The sequence below is a fragment of the Phyllobates terribilis genome, unplaced genomic scaffold (assembly GCF_046119375.1).
Source record: "Phyllobates terribilis strain yellow unplaced genomic scaffold, ASM4611937v1 Scaffold_11__3_contigs__length_659146591, whole genome shotgun sequence".
Taxonomy (NCBI): Eukaryota; Metazoa; Chordata; class Amphibia; order Anura; family Dendrobatidae; genus Phyllobates; species Phyllobates terribilis.
In genome coordinates, this window is record NW_027362771.1 from 282,760,055 (window position 1) to 282,781,375 (window position 21,321).

Sequence of the window (21,321 nt, forward strand, 5' to 3'; positions counted from 1 at the left end):
ATCCGGACGGTAATACACCCTGATCAGTCCGGTTTCATGCCGAATATGTCTACGGCAATTAATCTGAGAAGATTGTATCTCAATTTGCAGCTGCCGTCGGATAACGCAGGTCATGGTGGTCTCATTAGACGCGCGTAAAGCGTTCGACAGCACAGAATAGAACTATTTATGGAAAGTGATGGAGCATATGGGATTTGGACCGGTCTATACCTCATGGGTGCGGCTGTTTTATACCTCTCCGACTGCTAAGATCACAGTCAATGGGGAGGTCACCAGAGAGTTTACCTTACATAGGGAAACGAGGCAGGGGTGTCCGCTGTCCCCTCAGCTAGTTGCGCTGGTGGTGGAACCATTGGCAGAGATAATCAGAAAAGCGACCTCGGTGCACGGATTTAGGTATGGTACAGTGGAAGAAAAGATAGCGTTATATGCGGACGACGTATTACTTTTTTTGGAGGACTCAGGGAAATCTTTGGAAGGTGCAATGAATCTTATCAAGAAATTTGGGACACTATCTGGTCTAGAGATCAACTGGGATAAGTCAAAATATGATGGCGGTAGATGGGGAGGGGGAGGACCTGTTTGTGGCAAGAGAAGGGGCACAACTGGCAATAGTAAAACAGTTCAAGTACCTGGGGATACAGGTGACACTTCCACTATCAAAATATGTAGATCTGAATATAAATCCACTGCTGGAGAGTTTTAGAGGCAAGACGGGGGCCTGGTGTAGACTTCACCTGTCGGTAGCAGGGAGGATAAATTTGATCAAAATGGTCTTGATGCCAAAATTACTGTACAGGCTGCACAATGCTCCCGTGTGGCTACCAAAAAAGAGGTTTCGCAGAAAAAAATCTATATTTAGGGATCTGGTGTGGTGGAAAAGGCAACCGTGGATTCAGGCAGAAGTTTTGCAGAGGCCTAAGGATGGAGGAGGGCTGGCGCTACCGAATCCTTTGCTCTATTACCTATTTGCTCAGAGCCAACAGCTGAGCAGGTGGAGTAAAATTGGAGGGGAATGATCTGTGCAGAGAGTACTGACCAGGGTGACTGGAAGAAATCCACTAGTGCAGGGTCTAGAGGTGGGAAGCTTTAGAAGGTTAGGATCGATGTACCCAACACTAGCACTAGTGCATAAGGTATGGGAAGGAATTAAAAAAATTAGGTGGATGGAATATCTAACAACTTTTTCCCCCATTTTGCAAAATGATAAACTGCCTGAATTTGATAAAATGGGCATTCAATATGTTTACCAGCTGCTGGAGCAAAATGTCTTCAGAACATTTGAGAATATGCGATGCCCACCATATGTAGCTTCCAACATAGACAGATCAAACATGCGTATGTTAAACAGAGTAAATCGGTTATTAAGACAGTTCAGAGAGATATACTAGTGGAATACATTTGTGGGAGGGAGGAACCAAAGGGGTGGTCTCAGAGGTCTATAGAGACCTAATGCATACATATATAAATAAATACCCTATTAAGGCCAAATCAAAATGGGAGGGAGACATAGGGCGCATAGAGGAGGAGAAGTGGGATTCAATTTTGGAATGTGTACCGCAGCTATCCCTAAGTAAGCTGGGAAGACTTTCGCAGCTCTTTGTGATACATAGAGTGTATAAAACCCCCCTGATATTGTATAAGGAAGGGTTAAGACCGACCTCAAGGTGTCCAAGGTGCCAGGTGGAACAAGCAGGACTCCTTCATATGTTATGGCTTTGTCCTAGGTTTATCACAAAGCACAGTAAATACATACTAATTGGTAACAGACAGACTAAGCTCTGTATCTGCACTTCGGTGCATTCCCTTCACATCGCAGAATGGGTGGTCCTATTCTAATTTGCTAAAACTACATTTCCCAGCAGCTTCTCATCAGTGCTACAGGCCCCTCCTTCCCTCTCCTGTGTGCTGCTGACTAACCCCACCCTAAAATTACCATCAATCTAATCTAAGTGTACTATTAAATACCTTATGCTTCTGTACACACTCTACTACAGTACCATGTCTGACCAATTTTATCTTCTAGCTGCAGTGTGATTTTACATCATTTGCAGGTTCTAGCAGAGCTCAACTCTCCCACACTTCTCCACAACAGCAGTACAGAGCTATGTTTGTTGCCTGCTGCTGACACATCAGTTTTATGAAACTGCAAATTCAGCTCTATTGATGCATATGGCAGATGATAATCTTTTGTCATATGTATCAATACAGCGGCATTTGCTTTTTCTCATCACTGATCTCTCAGCACCAGGCAATAAACACAGAGCAACTAATCTCAACCCCTCTATGCAAAGCCCCCTCCTTTCTATCCTCTGTATGCAGAGTCACTTCTTGCATTATATCCCCCTTTCAAACCCTGTTTTCAGAGACCTATCATGCAGTATATCTCTCCTCTCAGCCCCCTGGATACAGCCCATTCTTTGTTATGTCACTCCTCTTAGTTACCAGCACACTGGCACACCCACCGTGGCTTCCTCATATGAGCTCTCTGCATTGGGATGGAGACTCTGCCCCTTTCCATGACATCAACTCTGATCATAGAAGTATAGCTATGCTGGCAGAAAGCCAGATGAGAAAAACTGCACTGCGCATGATCGACCAGGGTTATTTGAACTACTAGAGGATGGTTCCAAAAACAACTGGAGTTTAATAAACAATGGAGGGTTATATCAGGATGGGGTGCAAAACAGGGCAGATTTCCAAATTATTGGCACAAATGAATAAATATATGTGTCCATTATTATAAGACCACATTGTGATCTTGGGAATAACTTTTTAAATAACAAAAGTTAAGCTAAGGACTTATCGAACAAATAGATGCCAGATTTGAAATGCGCTTTTGACAAAAAGAATAAGGGACATACCCATTCTCCCAAAGAACTCTGTGGACGCCTTCAATTTTATTAATATTCTATTGCCCAATAGGTGAAAGCATGCTGCAAAAATTTATCTAGAAGCTCAGGTCTCATTTTTTAGATGAATACATATACAATTAACTTACCTCACTGTCTTTGTATATGTCGAAAACAACTAAAAGACAGAAAACAGTGGTTAAATGTACTTAGCAGTGATATACATAGATGTAATAAAAGAATGTATTTGGTTTAAAAGTCAAATGTCTATACACATTTTTATAAACAATAAGACCAAAATTTCATGCAGCTGAAGCAAAAAACGGGCTAAGAAGTACCGTATTTTTCAGACTGTAAGATGCACCGGGCCATAAGACACACCTAGGTTTCAGAGGAGGAAAATAGAAAAAATTTAAGCAAAAAATGTGGCCATGATGCACTGTTATGGGAGGGGGGTCTGCCGTTGACACTGTTATAGTGGAAATGTCTCCCAATTCTGAACTAATATCCCCCCATCCTGGTATATATGCCCCCCCATCCTGATATATGTGGCCCCCATCCCCATCCTGGTATACATGGCCCCCCATCCTGGTATTCATAGTCCCCCGTCCCCATCTTGGTGTACATGGTCCCCTATTCCCGTCCTAGTATACATGGCACCTATCCCCACCTTGGTATATATGACCCCTATCCCCATCCTGGTATAAATGGCCCTCCATCCTGTTATACATGCCCCCCCCCATCCTAGTATATATGGCACCCTCCCATCCCCATCCGGCTATATATGGCACCCCCTCATCCGGGCATACATGACCCTCTCACGCAGCACACATAAAAATAATAAAGGATTCTACTCACCTTCCCTCTGCTCCAGTGGCGTTCTGTTCTGATGCCAGCAGCTGACATCAGCTTGTAAGCAGCGCATGACATCACTGCCATGCGCCCTCACACGCTGAGGACAGCTGCCGTAATATTCACTGCTCCCCATGGGAGTGGAGAGCAGTGAATATTCATGCTCTTTAATAGCGGGCATACTGTTCGCCGAGCAGCTGCAGGAGCCGCGGCTATCACCGCTACTAAAGGGTATAAATATTCACTGCTCAACACTCCCATAGTCCCTCCCACTGCTGGCTTCCGTGCATAGAGGTGGGAGAGACTATGGGCATGTTGAGCAGTGAATATTCATTTTCTTTAACAGAGGGCACAGTGTTAGCCGCAGCGGGCGGCTCCTGCCTCTGTGACCCCGCTCCTCCGCCATTGCCGCTCCTCCCTCACCATCCACAGCCATACATCCGTACTATAAGACACAATCCCATTTTCCGCCAAAATTTTGTGTACAGATTAGCTATGGAGGTTCAAATGTCCAATGAATAAAACTTAAAAATCCAGTTAATATGGGTGGGGTGGCAATACCAATTTGCAAGAATATTACTTGTCAGTGAAAATTAATCACTTCATGCCAAATGCCAACTGAACGTCCAGATTACAAGTGCTTTCCCGCAATCCTCCATACAGTTACATCCCAGGGATGGCACGGGCACAGGAGTTAGCTGCAGCAAGCAGCTGATGCAGATGGCACAGACACAACTATATCTGCTGCGTGTGCTGGGACCGGACCTAGCTCCCATCCCTTTAACCCCTCAGAACCAGTGTCAATAATGATAAAGGCAGGACGCAAGTTTGTCACAGGGAGATTGCTCCCTCTGTCAGTCCGTCGGCACTTCTGCAGTGCGATCGTGGTGTGCCAATGGTTGCTATTATATGGCAAGAAAAAGGCCTAACAATGGCCTCAGTGTCTGCCATATCCCGCTAGGGGCGGAACCTGATAGGGTAACCGGAAGTCAAACACTGATAGTTTAGATACTGTACAGCACAACATACGTAGTACATTGTATCGCCAATGTGATCAAACGATCACATGTTCATGTTCCTTTGCATGATTAATGAGTATTGTTAAAAACAAAATCTAATAGTCTGTAAAAAAAAAAAAAAAACCCTGTAAAAAGCAACACACATTTGGTATGGACACATTTGTATAGACCCAAACTATAAAACGGTTATTATTTACACCGCACAATGAAGGCTGTAAAAAAAAATAAAAACTATGCAAGAACTGCTGTTTCTGTTCATCTTGCCCAACATAAAATTAAAGAAAAAGTGATGAAAAAGTCTTATGTATCCAAAAATGGTAACAATAAAAACTCTAGCTCATTATGCAAAAAACAAGAGCTCTGAGTGTTTGTAGAAAATCTACTGATTAAATCAGTAACCACTATAAGGAATAAGGGGGAGAGCGGCAGACGGTCTAGGGTTTATCAAAAGATAATGAATGAAAAGCAGGAAGATCGCAATATGGAATGTATGGATAAAAGATATCTACATGATAATAGAAACTCCGTGGGATAATAAATTGTGTAATGTGCAAAATTTTGTAAAGCCTAGCTATTTATATTATTAGGGCATTTTATTTCCCTATGTCAGATGAGCAAAATGTATTTGGACAACAAGGAGCTATCTAGCCCTAAGTGTGGGGTGGAGAGAGGAGATTTAGTGAATATGCTATGGAGTTAGCTGAGGTGGTTACAACTATTAGTAAACACATATAGAATCAATCTGCCCTTAGATCCAGAGATTTCCAGTTTTGAATTGGATTGTTTTTATGTAATCTAAAAAGCATTAAAAAAAAACCCTATGATATTTTAAGCTATTATACTGTGCCTGGAAAATAATTATGAAAAATGAATTATGAAATCTAAATCCCCTCCAACGAAAGAAGGATGGATTTTAAATGTAAATAAAATGTTACAATATGAGGAAATTCATTCCGCGAAAAAAAAAAAAGACAAAAGAGTTTCAGGCACTATTGTTATTTTGTATGCTGTACTCTTTTTTTGTGCAATGTATGTTTATAAAAAGGAAAAGTTCAATTGAAAATAATTTGGTTGAAAAAAATAAATCTGTTTCAGGAGCTCATCCATATGTCCTCTCCTGCTCCCTGGCCTGTGTGTGGCTGTAAAACAACTGTCTGTAGCAGAAGTCTGCCTGTATCAGGACAAAAGATCACTAAGCCTTGCCCCTGGGTCAGGGGCGTCACCAGTCAAAGATGGCATTGACCAGCAGAATATTAACACCTTCTCTGCAGGATTCCTACAAGACTGTTTTAGGATTATGCAGAAAATTCTGAAGAATGACAGTGACATATTTCCTGTATAATTTAAAACATTAATTTCTAGCTATACATAGGGTTCACATCAACATTTTGCCACATATCCGTGGCCCCATTGGGGCTTCAGTCTGAAGCCCTGAAAAACAGGATTCATGTGAATTCGCTGATGGGACCCATTAACTTTAATGAAGGAGACTTAGTTACGGTACTTTGTGCTCTGTCTAACCTCATTTTTTATGAAAAGAATGGAGACAAGTGCACAAAGGGTTGTAGAGTATGGTGAGATATATGCTCACATGATGGGGTTGTGTTTAGCTAACCTCATTTTTTTTTTTTTGCAGCATCAGCCTTTTTTTAAGCAGGGACAAAAATGCAGTTGACCACTCTTCTTGTGCCTACCCGAAAAAGCTGTACACTGCCGCATATGTTAGACAGAGCACAAGGACTGCGTCTACTTGACTAAAGTCCATGGCTACATAAGCAGATGCACCTGAATCACGTTTTTCATGGCTTCTGATGTGTGCCCAAAACGTAATATGAACATAGCCTTAGTGTTTGTTTGTTTTTTTAAAGGACTGCACGTTAATTTAAAATCCTTCCGTTCACCTGAAGAGTGTGCAATGTGCACATAGTTAGGGAAACAATCATGGAAACAGGCGTTGTTCAAACTGGCCAAGCCCTGTTTAACTGGAACATGGCTGCAGAAAATTCTTTAAATAATTTAAGGTAGAATTCTTCTACTTACAGTCCTCATCAAGGAACTTGTACTGGATGTTTTCTTTGAAAAAATCCTGTATTGATCCGCAGATGTCTTCTTTTTGCTTACAGACGTGTTCATAATACTGTGTATAATCTCTCTGAGAAATACCTATAAGTAGATCAAACTCAGATTTATGCCAGAATGTAGAATCAATATAATCATTAGAGGCATAATGCATCCTACATTATCATTCACAGATGTGCTTTGTTAGTCTAGCAAAGAAAATCAACACTGCCCACTGTGTTACCCTTACGTCACACCACACAATTATTATTATTATTATGCCATTTATTCCATGGCGCTTTACATGTGAAAAAGGGATATACATAGCAAAAACAATTACAATAATTTTAACGAGTCAGCGACTGGTACAGGAGGAGAGAGGAACCTGCCCGCGAGGGCTCACAGTCTACAGGGGAGGGGTGAGGATACAGTAGTTGAGGGTAGAGCTGTTTGTGCAGCGGTATGGTGGAGCGGTGGTTACTGTAGGTTGTAGGCTTGTCGGAAGAGGTAGGTCTTCAGGTTCCTTTCCACAGTAGGCGAGAGTCTGTGTTGGGGTAGAGAGTTCCAGAGTAGGGGGGGGGGGGGGGAGCACGGGAGAAATCTTGTATGCGATTGTGGGAGGAGATTAGAGGGGAGTAGGGAAGGAGATCTTGTGAGGATCGGAGGCTGCGTGCAGGTAAGTACTGCGAGACTAGGTCACAGATGTATAGGTGAGACAGGTTGAGGATGGCTTTGTATGCCAGGGTTAGGGTTTTGAACTCAAGTCACTGGGCAATGGGGAGCCAGTGAAGGGATTGACAGAGGGGAGAGGCTGGGGAATAGCGAGAGTGTTAGAAGGGAGGCCACAGAGCAGGAGGTTGAAGTAGTCAAGGCGGGAGACACAATGCCCAAAATCCCTCTTTCCTGAACCTCTCTGAGTGTGACATGGGGAGTATGGCACTCACTGTGAATTGAGTGAAGTTAGGCTTTAAAACACAATCAGTAAGCATTTTTTTCCAGCTTATTAAAATTGTGACAATCACCACAATAGGACCATAGCATGTGGGTGGAGGGTTGAAGGAGTTGTCTCAAGTTTTGGAGTTATCCCCCCATCTGTGGAATAACTCCAAAATTGCTGGGGTCCAACGGCAGGGAACCCCACCGATCCCGAGAACAGGGCATTTGAAGAGTTCCATGTGAATTGAGCAGTGGTCGATCATATGCATATCCACTCCATTTGTTCTTCATTCATTCTTAACCCCTTCACCCAAAGCCTGTTTTCACCTTTCTGACCAGGACAACTTTTTCAATTCTGACCAATGTCACTTTATGAAGTAATAACTCGGGCATGCTTCAACGGATCCCAGCGATTCGGAGGTTGTTTTTTTTGTGACATATTGTACTTCGTGTTCGTGGTAAATTTAGGTCAAATTTTTTTGGGGTCATTTGTGAACATTTCAGGATTTTGGCAAAAATGTTTAAAAATTTGCAATTTTCAAACTTTTAATTTTTATGTCCTTAAACCAAAATACTGTATTTTGCGGATTATAAGACGCACTGGTGCAAGATGGGAAAAAAATTTTGTTTTTACATAAAATGGTGCACCTTATAAATCAGTTTTACCTGAGGGGGGGCTGCAATGGTGGAGCAGGGGTCACAGGAGCCAGGGTCACAGATACAGGAGGTTGGTGGCCACTGCGGCAGGAGTCGGCCGATACTGCGGGCATCACCCGACTCCTGCCGCAGTGAAACTCCTGTATCTGTTACCCCGCTCCACCGACGCCGCCCTCCAGGTAAAATACTGTACCTTCGGATTATAAGATGCACCCCCATTTCCCTCCCAAATTTGGGGGGGGGGGGGGGGGGGGAGTGAGTGCGTCTTATAATGTGAAAAATAAAGTAGTTATAGCATACAATATAGTTAATAAAAATAGCATTTACCACATGTCTACTTTACATCTGTATCATTTTTTAAACAATTTATTTTTGTTAGGAAGCTAGAATAGTTAACATTTTATCAGCAATTTCTAATTTTTCCATCAGAATTTACAAAACCATTTTTTTTTTTTTTTTTTTTTAAGGACGACATCACGTTTGAAGTGACTTTGAGGGGGAAAATACCCAAAAGTGACACCATTTTAAAATCTGCACCCCTCAAAGTGCTCAAAACCACATTCACTAAGTATATAAACCCTTTAAGTACTTCACAGAAATTAAAGCAGTGTGAAAGTTTTTTTCCCACAAAAACGTTCCTTTAGCCAGCATTTTTTTTTATTTTCACAAGGGTAACAGGAGAAAGTGGACTGTACAATTTGCTGTGTAATTTCTCCTGAGTATGCTGATACTCCATCTGTGATGGAAAACTCCTGTTTGGGCGCAAAAGGGAAGGAGCGCTAATTGAATTCTGGAGTGCAATTTTAGCTGGAATAGATTGCGGATGCGGTCACATTTGAAGAGCCCCTGACATGCCAAAACAGCAGAAACCTCCGCAAGTGACCCCATTTTACAAACTACACGCCCCCAATGAATTCATATAAGGGTGCAGTGATCATATTGACACCACATGTGCCTCACAGAATTTTATACCACTGGGCGGTGAAGAAAGAATAATTACATTTTTTCCACTAAAATGTTGTTTTAGCCCAAGGTTTTAATTTTTATAAGGGCTAATATGAAAAAATGGACTGCATAGTTTTTTGTGAAATTTCTCCTGAGTGTAACAATACCCTACATGTAATTGGGAACTACTTTTGAGGCACAGTGCAAAGCTCAGAAGGGATGGAGCACCATATTATATTGCAGATTTTGTAGGAATTGTTTGCTGGAGCCATGTCACATTGGCAGCACCCATAAGGTGCCAGAACAGCAGAACACCTCTATGTATGACCCCATTTTACAAACTACACCTCTCAATGTATTCATCTAAGGATGCAGTGATCATATTGACACCACGGTATTTCACCGAATTTTATACCATTGGCCAGTGAAGAAAAAACAATTACATTTTTACCACAAAAATTTAGTTGTAACCCCAAATTTAACATTTTCATTGGGAAATGGGGTATAATGGTAGCAAAAGTTGTCACACAATTTCGTGGCAATACCCCAAATGTGGCTGTACAGTACTGCTTAGCCACATGGTGAGACTCGGGAGGGATGGAGCGCTATGTGACTCCTGGGAGAACAAATTATTATAGAATAGTTTGTGGACTCGATATTCAGAGCCCCTAAGTGCCAAAAGAGCAGAATTCCCCCTCAGGTGACGCCATTTTGGAAATTACACTCCTCTGGAAATTTATCTACAGGTGTAGTGACAATTTTGACTCCATGGATGTTTTCCAGAAACAGAAGCATAAGTGGATGTTGTCGAGTGAAAATTGCAAATCTGCCATTGTAGTGCCCAGTACGTTGTAGTGCCCAGCTTATGCTTCAGGACAATAAATTAAGCGAGCTCTCATCGCTACAGAAATGCCAAACATGTGGATGCAAAATGTGGTTTAAGCACACTGTAGGGCATTAGAATTTTGGAATGCAGAATTCCCTAGATTTCTTTTGGGGGGCGAGGAGACACAGTGCTTTTCCAGAGCCTTTGCACAATCAGTAACGTGGAAGCCCCATATATTTCCACTTACAGATGATGGACCTAAGTGGGAGCTTTTTTTTGTGGATTATGTTGAAGCTTTTGTTGGGAACATTGTACATAACATTTTAGATTACATTTATCCTGCGCTCTACGCTGAGCACTTGCATAGGGGTTTCCATCTTAATTTCCGAGTGACATGATTCAGATGAAACCCCAGATGAGTCCATTCACTATAATGAGGCAGCAGAGTTACTCTCTTCTCCATCAGGCCTCTGTTCAGCGAAGTCCTTCTTTTCAGAGGTGCACAAAACTGTGGCCGATCGCGCTTTTATGCACGCTTAAAAAGACGGACACCACCTCCATCTGCCTCATTATACAAAATCTTCTGCAGGTGGTTCCATCTGAATCACGTATTTTAGAGATTTAAAAAGAAACCCTGGTGGAAGCGCTCAATGCAGAGCGCAGGATAAATGTACGCAGAGCCTTACTGCGATCTTTCGGAGGCAGAATGAACAAATTAACAGCAGGTGAAGAATTGTTTTTTTGTGATTAGGCGGCTTTATTCTTCAAGTCGGTGCAATTACAGAGATACCAGATTTATATAGTTTTTTATGTTTGGCTGCAGTCACACACTAAAAAACGCTTTTTATTGCAAAACAAAGTTTTTGCATTGCCATATTTTGAGAGCTATAATTTTTCTACATTTCTGCTGACAATCATGTGAGGGCTTTTGACGTTTTTTATTGGTACCATTTTCGGTCACGTAACATTTTTTTGATTGCTTTCTATTTCGATTTTTGGGAGGCAGAATGAACAAAAAACAGCAATTCAGAAATAGTTTTTTTATGCTGTTCAACGTTTGGTAAAATTGATAAGGCGGCTTTATTCTTCAATTCAATATGAATATAGCGATACCATATTTATATAATTTTATTATGTTTGCCGCTTTTACACAAAAACTATTTTATAAAAAAAAATGATTATTTTTGGATCGCTATATTTTGAGAGCTATAGTTTTTTTTATTTTTCCACTGATGGAGCAGTTTGTTTTTGCGGGACAATATTACATTTCCATTTTTATTTACATTCGACTTTTTGATTGCATTTTATTCCACTTCTTTTTTGAAGGCATAATGAGAAACCATATTTTTTTGCCTCATTTGTGTTTTTTTTTTTTTTTTACGGTGTTCACTGAAGGAGTTAACTAGTGTGACCACTTTAAAAGTCGGGTCGTTCCGGATGCGGAGATGCCGAATATATGTACTTTGTTTATTTTTGTTATAACATACATCTATATAAGATATATTTATTGGTATAATATTTTTTCTTTTTTCTGTTCTTTTTTTTTTTTTTTAAACTTTTTTATTTATTTATTTATTTTTCATCTTGGATGGGACATCCTCTTTCCTTGCCATGATCACTGATCTAATACTCAGGCAATCGCACACAGGCAGGAGACGCGTCAGCTCCTACTCTCAGCAGGAGCTTACAGGCCACAGTTACTGGCTGACCCTGTGGCCATCTTTCGGCGACCAGCCGAGCGCAGCTCTCCGCTATCTCTGGCAGTCCCATTATTTATTCTTAAAGAATGAATGGATGAGTGCATGATTGACCACTACCCCATTCACATGGGGCTCTTCTGAGTCCCGGTTCTCAGGACAGCTGGGTGTCCGAGCGGTCAGACCCCAGTGATCAGGAAGTTATCTCCTAACAATGAATAGGGGACAATTTCCAAATTAGAGACATCCTATTTAATGTGTGTGGAATATTTTTTAAAAAAAGGAATCAAACTATGTTTGGCAGAGTAACACTATGACTAGAGTCCTTATTTAATACCATATGTTTTGAGTAATCAGAACGGGATTATGGAAATGATCCATGCAGTTCATGAGTCATCATATAGCAAGCAAGATTGTGTGAATACATCTGAAAATGCTGAGGCAGGTTACAAGTCCTTCTTGTCAGCTGTCCGCAGTATGACTAAAATATTATTCATACAACAAAGTCATCAGATTTTTTACATCTATGCCAGGGAATTTATAGATACATGTCAAATGTGCTAGCGGAAAAACATTTCACAGTGGCATGCTTAATATTACAGTTTTGGCAATACAGCCTTCAATATATGACCAATTTATGACCTGATTGTTAAGTCTTTCCTCTTTAACCTCTTCCTGACATGGCCAGTCACTAAATCTGTGTGAGGGTTTATTTTTTGCGAGGCAAGACATTTTTATGGATACCATTTTGGGATAGATATGACATTTTGATCGCTTCTTACAGCATTGTTTTGCAGTATAGCGGAGACCAAAATTTTTTTTTTTTACTGTTTACGGTGTTTACCGATCGGGTTAATTATTTTTATAGGTCAAACTTTTTTGATTTTTTGATGCAGCAATACCAATAGCTTATTATCTTTATTTTTAATGGGAAAAAAAGAGGATGCTTTGAACTCATGTTTTTTTTTCTTTAAAATTTTAAAAACTCAAAAGGAGCTCTGTGATGACACAGACAGAGGTCTTTAACAGAACCCCGGCTGTGATAGCAACCCATCGGCGCCCCACGATCGCATCACCGGGGCGCTGATGGGTGAATAGTATGATGCATCCCCATGCTGGCACGCTGTTAACAGGTTAACGGTCTCCTGCATACACGTACCGACTTGCGCCGTACATGTATGGTGGATGTCAGTAAGGGGTTAAATGACTATTCTGCAAATTTTAAAATGGAAAAATTGTATAAAAAAAAAAAAAAAAAAGTTTTTTGGATTGTAAACCAATATAAAAAAAAATGATAAAATAAATTTTGGAACAATATGAAAAGGGAATCTATCAGCAGGATTTCAACCCCCAGTCTACTTACAGTATATGCACATGTCACTCTTTCAAAGACAAATCAAGCAATACCTTTACATAGTCAGTCCGTCCATCCCTCTGTTACGGAGATACCCGCGTTTGAATTGATTTGTATATGAGGTTGTAGATCTGAAGCCTCTGTCACTCCAGCTCTATTCCCCGCCCAGCGCTGCCTCCTGCTTGAATGACTGCACCTTTGCCTGAAGTCACAAACCATAGAGGCTGTCAGTAAAGCAGGAGGAGGGGGCGCTCCATTTGCATATAAGAATTCTGGTGGGTAAAATCCTGCTGACAGATTCCCTTTAATTTATTGTGCTGTGGTAATTGCGCTGCACTTAAGTGCTAATCTTATTTTGTTTTTATTATTTTAGATTTAAAGAGAATCTGTCACCTGTTTTTTGACACCATCTGAGAGCAGCATAATGTATGAAAAGAGACCCTGATTCCAACAATGTATCACTTAGTTTACTGGGTGCAGCAATTGTGACACAATCAGTTAACCCCATCCACACCACAGCTTTCTATGTACATTGTCTATTGACAGTGAGCTGCTTATCAGAGGAAGGAGTGTAGTCTGTCTAGCAGGCACATAGACTTAGTCCAGGCAGTAATAATCTTGACGTGATAAAAACTTCTTTGTAAGTAAACAGCACACAGCCTAATAAATGACACATCATTGAAATATGTATCTCAGCCTCCATCTCCTGCTGTCTTCAGATTGCATAGCAAAAACCTGCTGACAGATTTACCTTTTAGGTTTTTTTTGGGCTCATTGTAGCTATTATAATTGTGAAAGTGTTGTATGTTAAAGGGAACCAGTCCAATGCTCTATGTCTGAATAAGCAGCATGAATAAGAGACCTGCTCAATCATTACAAATATCCATATTTTATCCTGAATCAGAGAAAAAATACTTTGAGCAGGGAAGCAGGAATAAGGTGACTAAGCGGACTAGTCATGAAGGCGGGTTCTGCTGCCTTCTCTCTGTCGAACTCATATAAATCATGTTGGATAACCCCTTTAAGTGATTGCATGCTTAGTGAATTTCTGATGTTTCTCTTCTATCTATTACAAGTGAAGTAACAGTGTTCTCTGGAAAGTTAGTAAAATCCAGGTTTTGTTTCTGTTTGGACATGCACAGAAATCAACAGTCTAAAATAGTAAAAATCTTGTTAATTAAGTCTTAAGATAGGAACTATATTCTGCTAATGGTGCTGAGACAGCAGGCTTGAGCAAATGTAATTTCCCTGTAGTGTTCACCCCTATAAACGGAAATGTAACATTAGCGAATCAAAGCATATTAGGAAATTACACAGAATGCGATGTTCTAATATAAAAGTAGGGGTGCAGTAGTGAAGTTTTGCCGTTTGGGGGCTCTACAGAATCTGATCATTTGTCCTCCATTGGCAATGCATGGTCACCGGGGTCCTCTCCTCTGGTTCATCAAGAGAACATCCACTCATATTTGCTTATCTTAATAGGTCAAAAGGAGATGGGTTTTTCCTAGATGACATAAATGTTGCCATTTCATAAATCGGCTTTTTTGCTCACCCACACACATGTTAAAACAGCTTACATATGGGTGCACTTACCTATGAGTTTGTTTTCCTTAACAAAGCATCTGAACTCAGCCCCTGGAATGAGTTCACACCACTTTCTGAGAACAAGCTAAAAGAAAGATCAAAAAATGACAAAGTGTCAATATCAATAGTCTTTTTTTTTTAATCAATGATGTCCATAACTAGAAGCCGCAAAAATGGCCAAGCCCATGAAGAGAAATGAGCCAAATTAGCTTGCTTCAACTTTTTTTTCTACAAGATTAATGTAAACCTGCACCTGTGACCAGGGATGTGGAGTCGGCGTCCGTATAAAATGGACCGACTCCAACTCCTAAAATATATAATGAATTGGGTACAGTAATTCAATGCAGTTTGTGGGGAATATTTTTTTCATAAGAATTTGGGAAAGTTCTGAAATGTCCTATAAATGTCTGTCCTATTCCTGATCTAAGGGTCTAGACTTTTAGCTGACATGAATCTGTGCTACAGTAAATTTATCACTTAAACATGAGCCATGTATGAGGGAGTCGGAGGCATGGAAATTGAGGAGTCGGAGTCGGAGGTTTGGCTTACTGACTCCATAGCCCTGCCTGTGGCGCAGCTACAACTGAAGTGTATGGGAGCTAAACTGCAGTACCTGAGAACGGCCACTACACCGTGTACAGAGCTGTGCTGCTCTGGCTCTGTATAGTTACTAGCTATATTCAGCAGGGGCCTGAGCTGGTAACAGCTTATCAGTGGGAATGCCAGGTGTCGGACCCTACCAATCTGATACTGATGACCTATCTTAACGATATTTATTAATAAATGAGTCCTCATCGTTCCCTTTAACTCTTTAGTTCTTCTCTTAAACAGGAAAACTATACATCTTTGGACCGTGTTAGCCAGTAGATAGAAAAATATTTAAAACTGAGAGTCTTCAGTGTCGGATACCCTGTAATGGCTAACTGAAAAGATGGTAACAAATAGCAAACCTTAGGTAGTCTGGAAAGCTTGACATTTGTTACCATCTTTTCAGTTAGCCATTAAAGGGCATGAACCACTGAGGACTCAATTTTGAATATGTGGCGCCCCTGAGGGTTCGACTGCCACAGGAATGCTGCACTTCTCTAATGGAGTGTAGTGTTCCTCCTCTGAGGTAAGGCCAGTGTGATAGTCGTGACCTAACCTTTTGTATCCAACACCACACTTCTCCACCAGGGGGAGCTGGTATGCACTAGGTGCTGCTCCCCTGGTTACAGGGAGACTGGGGAACACAAAGTGGTAGGAACCAGTTAGTTAGTGGGTGAGGGTGGAGGACGTACAAGTTAGTTACACTTTAAATTTCATATTTAATAGAAAGCAATCTTTGATCTTGGTCTCTAGCAGTCTGTCTGTCAAGCGGTCTTGTTGCTAGTCTTTGGTGCATCTTGGCACAACCTGGCTAGTCTGCCTTGGTTGCTGTGTGCAGTCATGTACTGTGTGTTAATGTGACCTCCCTCCGGGAGCGCAGATCCTGTGTGGGCCTGCACCGGCAAGGGACACAGCCCTCGTACTCCGGCCTTGGGACGAGAGGTAGGTTGCAGACAAGGAATGTTTCAACCCGGCCAAGGACCAGGATCAAGAAGGCCCGGAGCTTAAGAGTGTGGCTCCGTAGCAAATGGATCCCAGGCAGGATGCAGACGAAGCGGTATACGCCACCTGTCCTCGCCAACCTGATATATTCAGAGGGACTCCGGCTGCAAGAGGGGTACCGGCCCCCGACACTGCTACTCTACGTCCTGGACGGGAAAGCCCGGTTAGGCCCAGAGGATCCCACCGGGTATCGGATGGAGAGGAATTGCCACCCGTACCCTTGTTCTGAGAGGAGCTCAGAGGGAGACCCGGCCTATTTGCACGCACACGGACAGGAAAGGATTTGGTCTGTAGTTCAGGAACACTCTGGTGTAAGGTCTCGACTGAATGCTGGACTTACTCAGAGGTTGTCGGACCCCCGTCCCTGGTGACCGCAGGACTCCGCGAGGAGCAGGGAGTCGCCTTCCTTCTGCCATCTCTAAAGTGAGTAAAGCCTTGGAAGTTCACCCCTATGGCCTCCAGACTGTTTATTCTGCGCCACACCGCAAGACGCGGCGCCCGTCTCCCTCTACTACTACCCCCAGTCCTCCTGTCCCTCTGCCCTGAGGCCTTGCTCCGCCTGTGGGGAGCAGTGAGAACTTTGGCCGCCATGACACCGGGCCTCAGCGGACTGTAGCAGCGCTGGTGACCCTTCACCAGGCACCACAGGTGGCGTAGTCGTTAAAATAAGCCACTCAACCCGGACAAGCCCACACCATCTCTTTCTAACGTGACGGCCCTGAGCACGGGTCGGGCCCGGGCCACGGCTGCATCCCACCTCTCCATCACAGGGCCCGACACCGAGTCCCCCAACACCCAGGGTAAAACACGGGCTTCTCGGAGTAGAGGCGTCACAAATATTTTTCTCCTCTTAAAATAAATGGACAGTCTATATTGGGTCCTTCAAAGCAAAACATGCTCTTTATAGGCCTTTTTCTGGCTGGCTAATAGATTAGCATCCTAAACATGGACCTTTTAGTACAAACAAGGAAAAAAAACAAAAAAAAAAACCCAGAGATTTGCCTGTGAATTTGAGAGGCATGGTGGATGCAATCTAAAAGGGGCTGTCTTAGATAACATAACACTAATAGGCCAGTTAAATAGGGCCTTTACAAGGAATTTCTAAGTTGTCAATTTTGTTCAAAATTTTTGGTTAAACATTTGGACAACAAATAGAGCCCAATTAATCATTTGCAATTTATTAAAGCCACTTTTCTGTTTTTTCCTCCTCTGGTATCAGCTAGCCCTTTTTGCTTCAATTCTTCAAAATGGTGCATGCGGTTGATATATTTAGTGCAAAATAAAAAATGCCATTTTTTCCTTTAACAAACAGTCGCAAATCCTTTTAAAAAGTCGGAAAAATGCGCCAAATTGATAACTCCTCCAGAAACTTTACTCTAGGCAGGCAAGTCATTTCATTTATTTGTCTAAACATCTAGATAAAGTTGTCAAGGAAAAATAAAAGAAGATTTGAAAAAGAGACAACTATTTAGAAAATAAATAAATACTAAAGCCACTAATGGAGGAAATTACTGCAAAAATATGGAGAACCAGCAACGATGAATCGGGGCCATAGAGACTATAAAATGAAGATAAATTCTAGGCGTTCTACATGAGTTCCTATCAAGAATTGTAAACTAAAGACAATTATTGAAGTTTCTAAATGTGTAAAAAATCCCTTAAATGCACATCCACTCAACATAATTGTCACTTAGACTCATGCTGGACTTGTCATACAATTTCACAGTGTGTGATATTCTAATAAGACCTAAAAATGGAAGTGGCCCATTAGTCTACGAGCAGTGATTGCATCTCTGTGAGAAGTAAATATAGGAATAATTCTTTATCTGAAAGCTGTATCAGATCACTCCAAGGGGGCAATTTTATTCTTAAATATTACTGAACGAATTGCTAAAATTCCCTCCTTTATCCGTTAAATATTGGCAACGAAAACGTGAGCAAATAAATCAGAAAAAAGTGTGAATTAAAATGTATTTCAGCAAGAGAAATAAAACTCAATGTAAAGAAACCATTTTATACAATCCTGATGTTTCATTTGATATATTTGCTCTGTAATCAACATAGTTTAAATCCAATTAGACCATCCTGAACATAATACATGGTCACAATCAGGTTACATCCCTGGAGGTCAGGCTGACTGGTAATGTAACCTAATTTCCTATTAATCTTAGACTTGTCATACATTAATTACTTTCACCTCAGTTTATGTGCCTGAGGTAACATTTCTCCCATTCCTTTAGCGAAAGCTAGAAGTAATGGCCTAACAAGGGAATTTTGTAAAAATATGGGCAAACTTATATTTTTGCACCGTTATTATCATACGAGAGTGGAGGTGTTCATCATAAGACATAAGGGTATAGTAAGGTTTGCCCAAAAAAATAGTAGTTTTTTTTTTCCGGGGAACACATTTTAAATTACCATGAATACATGTTACACTTTACATTTAGTTTTCTGGTGTAAAACACTGAAAAAATATGGGATCAAAAAATATTATTTATGAAGCCCATGCACCATTTTTTCAGACTCTTAAGATGGCCATACACATTAGATGGCTGCCGGCTAATGCCATCTCAGCTGACTCTCCCATACTCAGGAGCACTCGTTCAGCCGACAGCCATCTCAGCCGACTCTCCCATACCCAAGAGCGCTTGTTCGGCCAACAGCTATCTCAGCCAACTCTCCTATACTCAGGAGCACTCGTTCGTTCAACAGCCATATTAGTAGACTCTCCCATACACAAGAGCGCTTGTTCGGCCGACAGCCATCTTAGTAGACTCTCCCATACTCAGGAGCACTCGTTCGTTCAACAGCCATCTTAGTAGACTCTCCCATACACAGGAGCGCTCGTTCGGCAGACAGCCATCTTAGTAGACTCTCCCATACACAGGAGCGCTTGTTCAGCCGACAGCCATCTCAGCAGACTCTCCCATACACAGGAGCGCTTGTTCAGCCGACAGCCATCACAGCCGACTCTCCCATACACAAGAGCGCTTGTTCGGCCGACAGCCATCTCAGCCAACTCTCCCATACACAGGAGCGCTCGTTCGGCCGACAGCCATCTCAGCCGACTCTCCCATACACATGAGCGCTTGTTCAGCCGACAGCCATCTCAGCTGACTCTCCCATACACAGGAGCTCTTGTTTGTTCAACAGCCATCTCAGCAGACTCTCCCATACACAGGAGCGCTCGTTCGGCCGACAGCCATCTCAGCCGACTCTCCCATACACAGGAGCGCTCGTTTACGCAACAGCCATCTCAGCCAACTCTCCCATACACAGGAGCGCTCGTTCGGCCGACAGCCATCTCAGCCGACTCTCCCATACACATGAGCGCTTGTTCAGCCGACAGCCATCTCAGCTGACTCTCCCATACACAGGAGCTCTTGTTTGTTCAACAGCCATCTCAGCAGACTCTCCCATACACAGGAGCGCTCGTTCGGCCGACAGCCATCTCAGCCGACTCTCCCATACACAGGAGCGCTCGTTTACGCAACAGCCATCTCAGCCGACTCTCCCATACACAGTAGCGCTCGTTCACCGGACAGCCATCTCAGCCGACTCTCCCATACACAGGAGCGCTCGTTCAGCCAACAGTCATCTCAGCAGACTCTCCCACACACAGGAGCGCTCATTCGGCCGACAGCCATCTCAGCCGACTCTCCAATACAAAGGAGCTCATTTGGTTGAGGGCTCCTGTGTTCTGTATAAGAAAGCCTCAGGCCGACACTTTGGCCAGCAGCTTATCTCTATGAGAACAATGCGATCAACAGTTTGAAATCAGACAAGTGAGATCGACATCTCTCCTGACCATCAGTCAACTGGTGCTCCCCATACACATTAGACTGTCAGCTGAACCAGTTGATAACACTAGCCTAATGTGTATGGAGACCTTTACAAATAAGTCTGAAGTGTGGTTGGGGCATCAAAGTTGCACCAAGGACAATGTTTTCAGTAGTTGGTTCATGCTACCTGAAGGGGGGACAGGGCGGTATTACTAAATCATCCTTTGTCTTAGCTGTGAGAACGGAATATGGACAGAGATAGAAATCGGGAATATAGCTACACAGTAGAAGTCGTTGCCCTATCATAGTATGTCGGAAGGACACTTATTTGGCGTATGCTGGGTGCATGGGGAGCTATGAACACATTGCAGGTGTAAGTCATGAAATACTTCTAATGAATAGCTCTGATGTGTAGAAAAAGTACTTGATAAGTATAACATATACGGTAAGTCATGAAGGCGTTCTTTACCTCATACTGCACGCTTGGATCAGGAGAATCATCTGTACAGTGAAGAAACCTGTAAAAGAATTCTGCATGAGTGGTCAATATACTAATGCAGTTCATTTTCACTGCCCAGCAGACTCCAGTCATGTATAACGCAGCAATTTCACCCCATGGAATATCACTGGACGTTTACAGAGTAAGGCCACAGCCCCACTATCAGTATTTGGTCAGTATTCGATCAGTATTTTTTCTTAGGAGTGGGAGCCAAACCAGGGGTGGAACAATCAGAGAAAAGCTATAATAGAAACAAGTCACCAATTTTGCATTTATCACCCACTCCTGGTTTTGGCTCCCACTCCTGAGAAAAAAATACTGTCCAAATACTGATAGTGGGGCCATGGCCTAAAACTGAATAGCTAACCAGTTTTTTTTTGTGCCACTGTTGGACTTTTATGGCCTTTTACAGGCAGTCAGTTTGTCCTGATAAACCCATGAGGCGGTATTAACACTCTGCTATTGTAACTATGAGAACTGATGAAAAGGAAAAGGTGACTTCTAACAACATAAAATAACCACTTACAGAAAAAATAAGTCCTATATTATTGAGCAGTACAATTTATAAAGTAGATTTCTCTGTCTAGTTTGGTTTTCCGTTAGTTTTAGGCTATGTGCCCACATAGCGTTCTCGTAGTGTTTTTACGGCTGCGAAAATGCTTGTAAAACT

At 42.1% G+C, this 21,321-nt stretch overlaps 1 protein-coding gene across 2 annotated transcripts in view; it reads right to left on the reverse strand.

Annotated features, from left to right (window-relative positions):
• The window catches only part of CDC123 (cell division cycle 123), a 143,113-nt gene that overhangs the window by 12,690 nt on the left and 109,102 nt on the right, over positions 1 to 21,321 (reverse strand). For both annotated transcript variants that reach the window (XM_073652384.1, XM_073652383.1), the window contains 4 exons: positions 20,622 to 20,670; positions 14,790 to 14,865; positions 6,764 to 6,886; positions 3,002 to 3,030 (listed from right to left, as the gene is read on the reverse strand). In XM_073652384.1, coding sequence (XP_073508485.1) covers positions 3,002 to 3,030; positions 6,764 to 6,886; positions 14,790 to 14,865; positions 20,622 to 20,670 — 277 coding nt within the window. The remainder of the gene's footprint in view (positions 1 to 3,001; positions 3,031 to 6,763; positions 6,887 to 14,789; positions 14,866 to 20,621; positions 20,671 to 21,321) is intronic.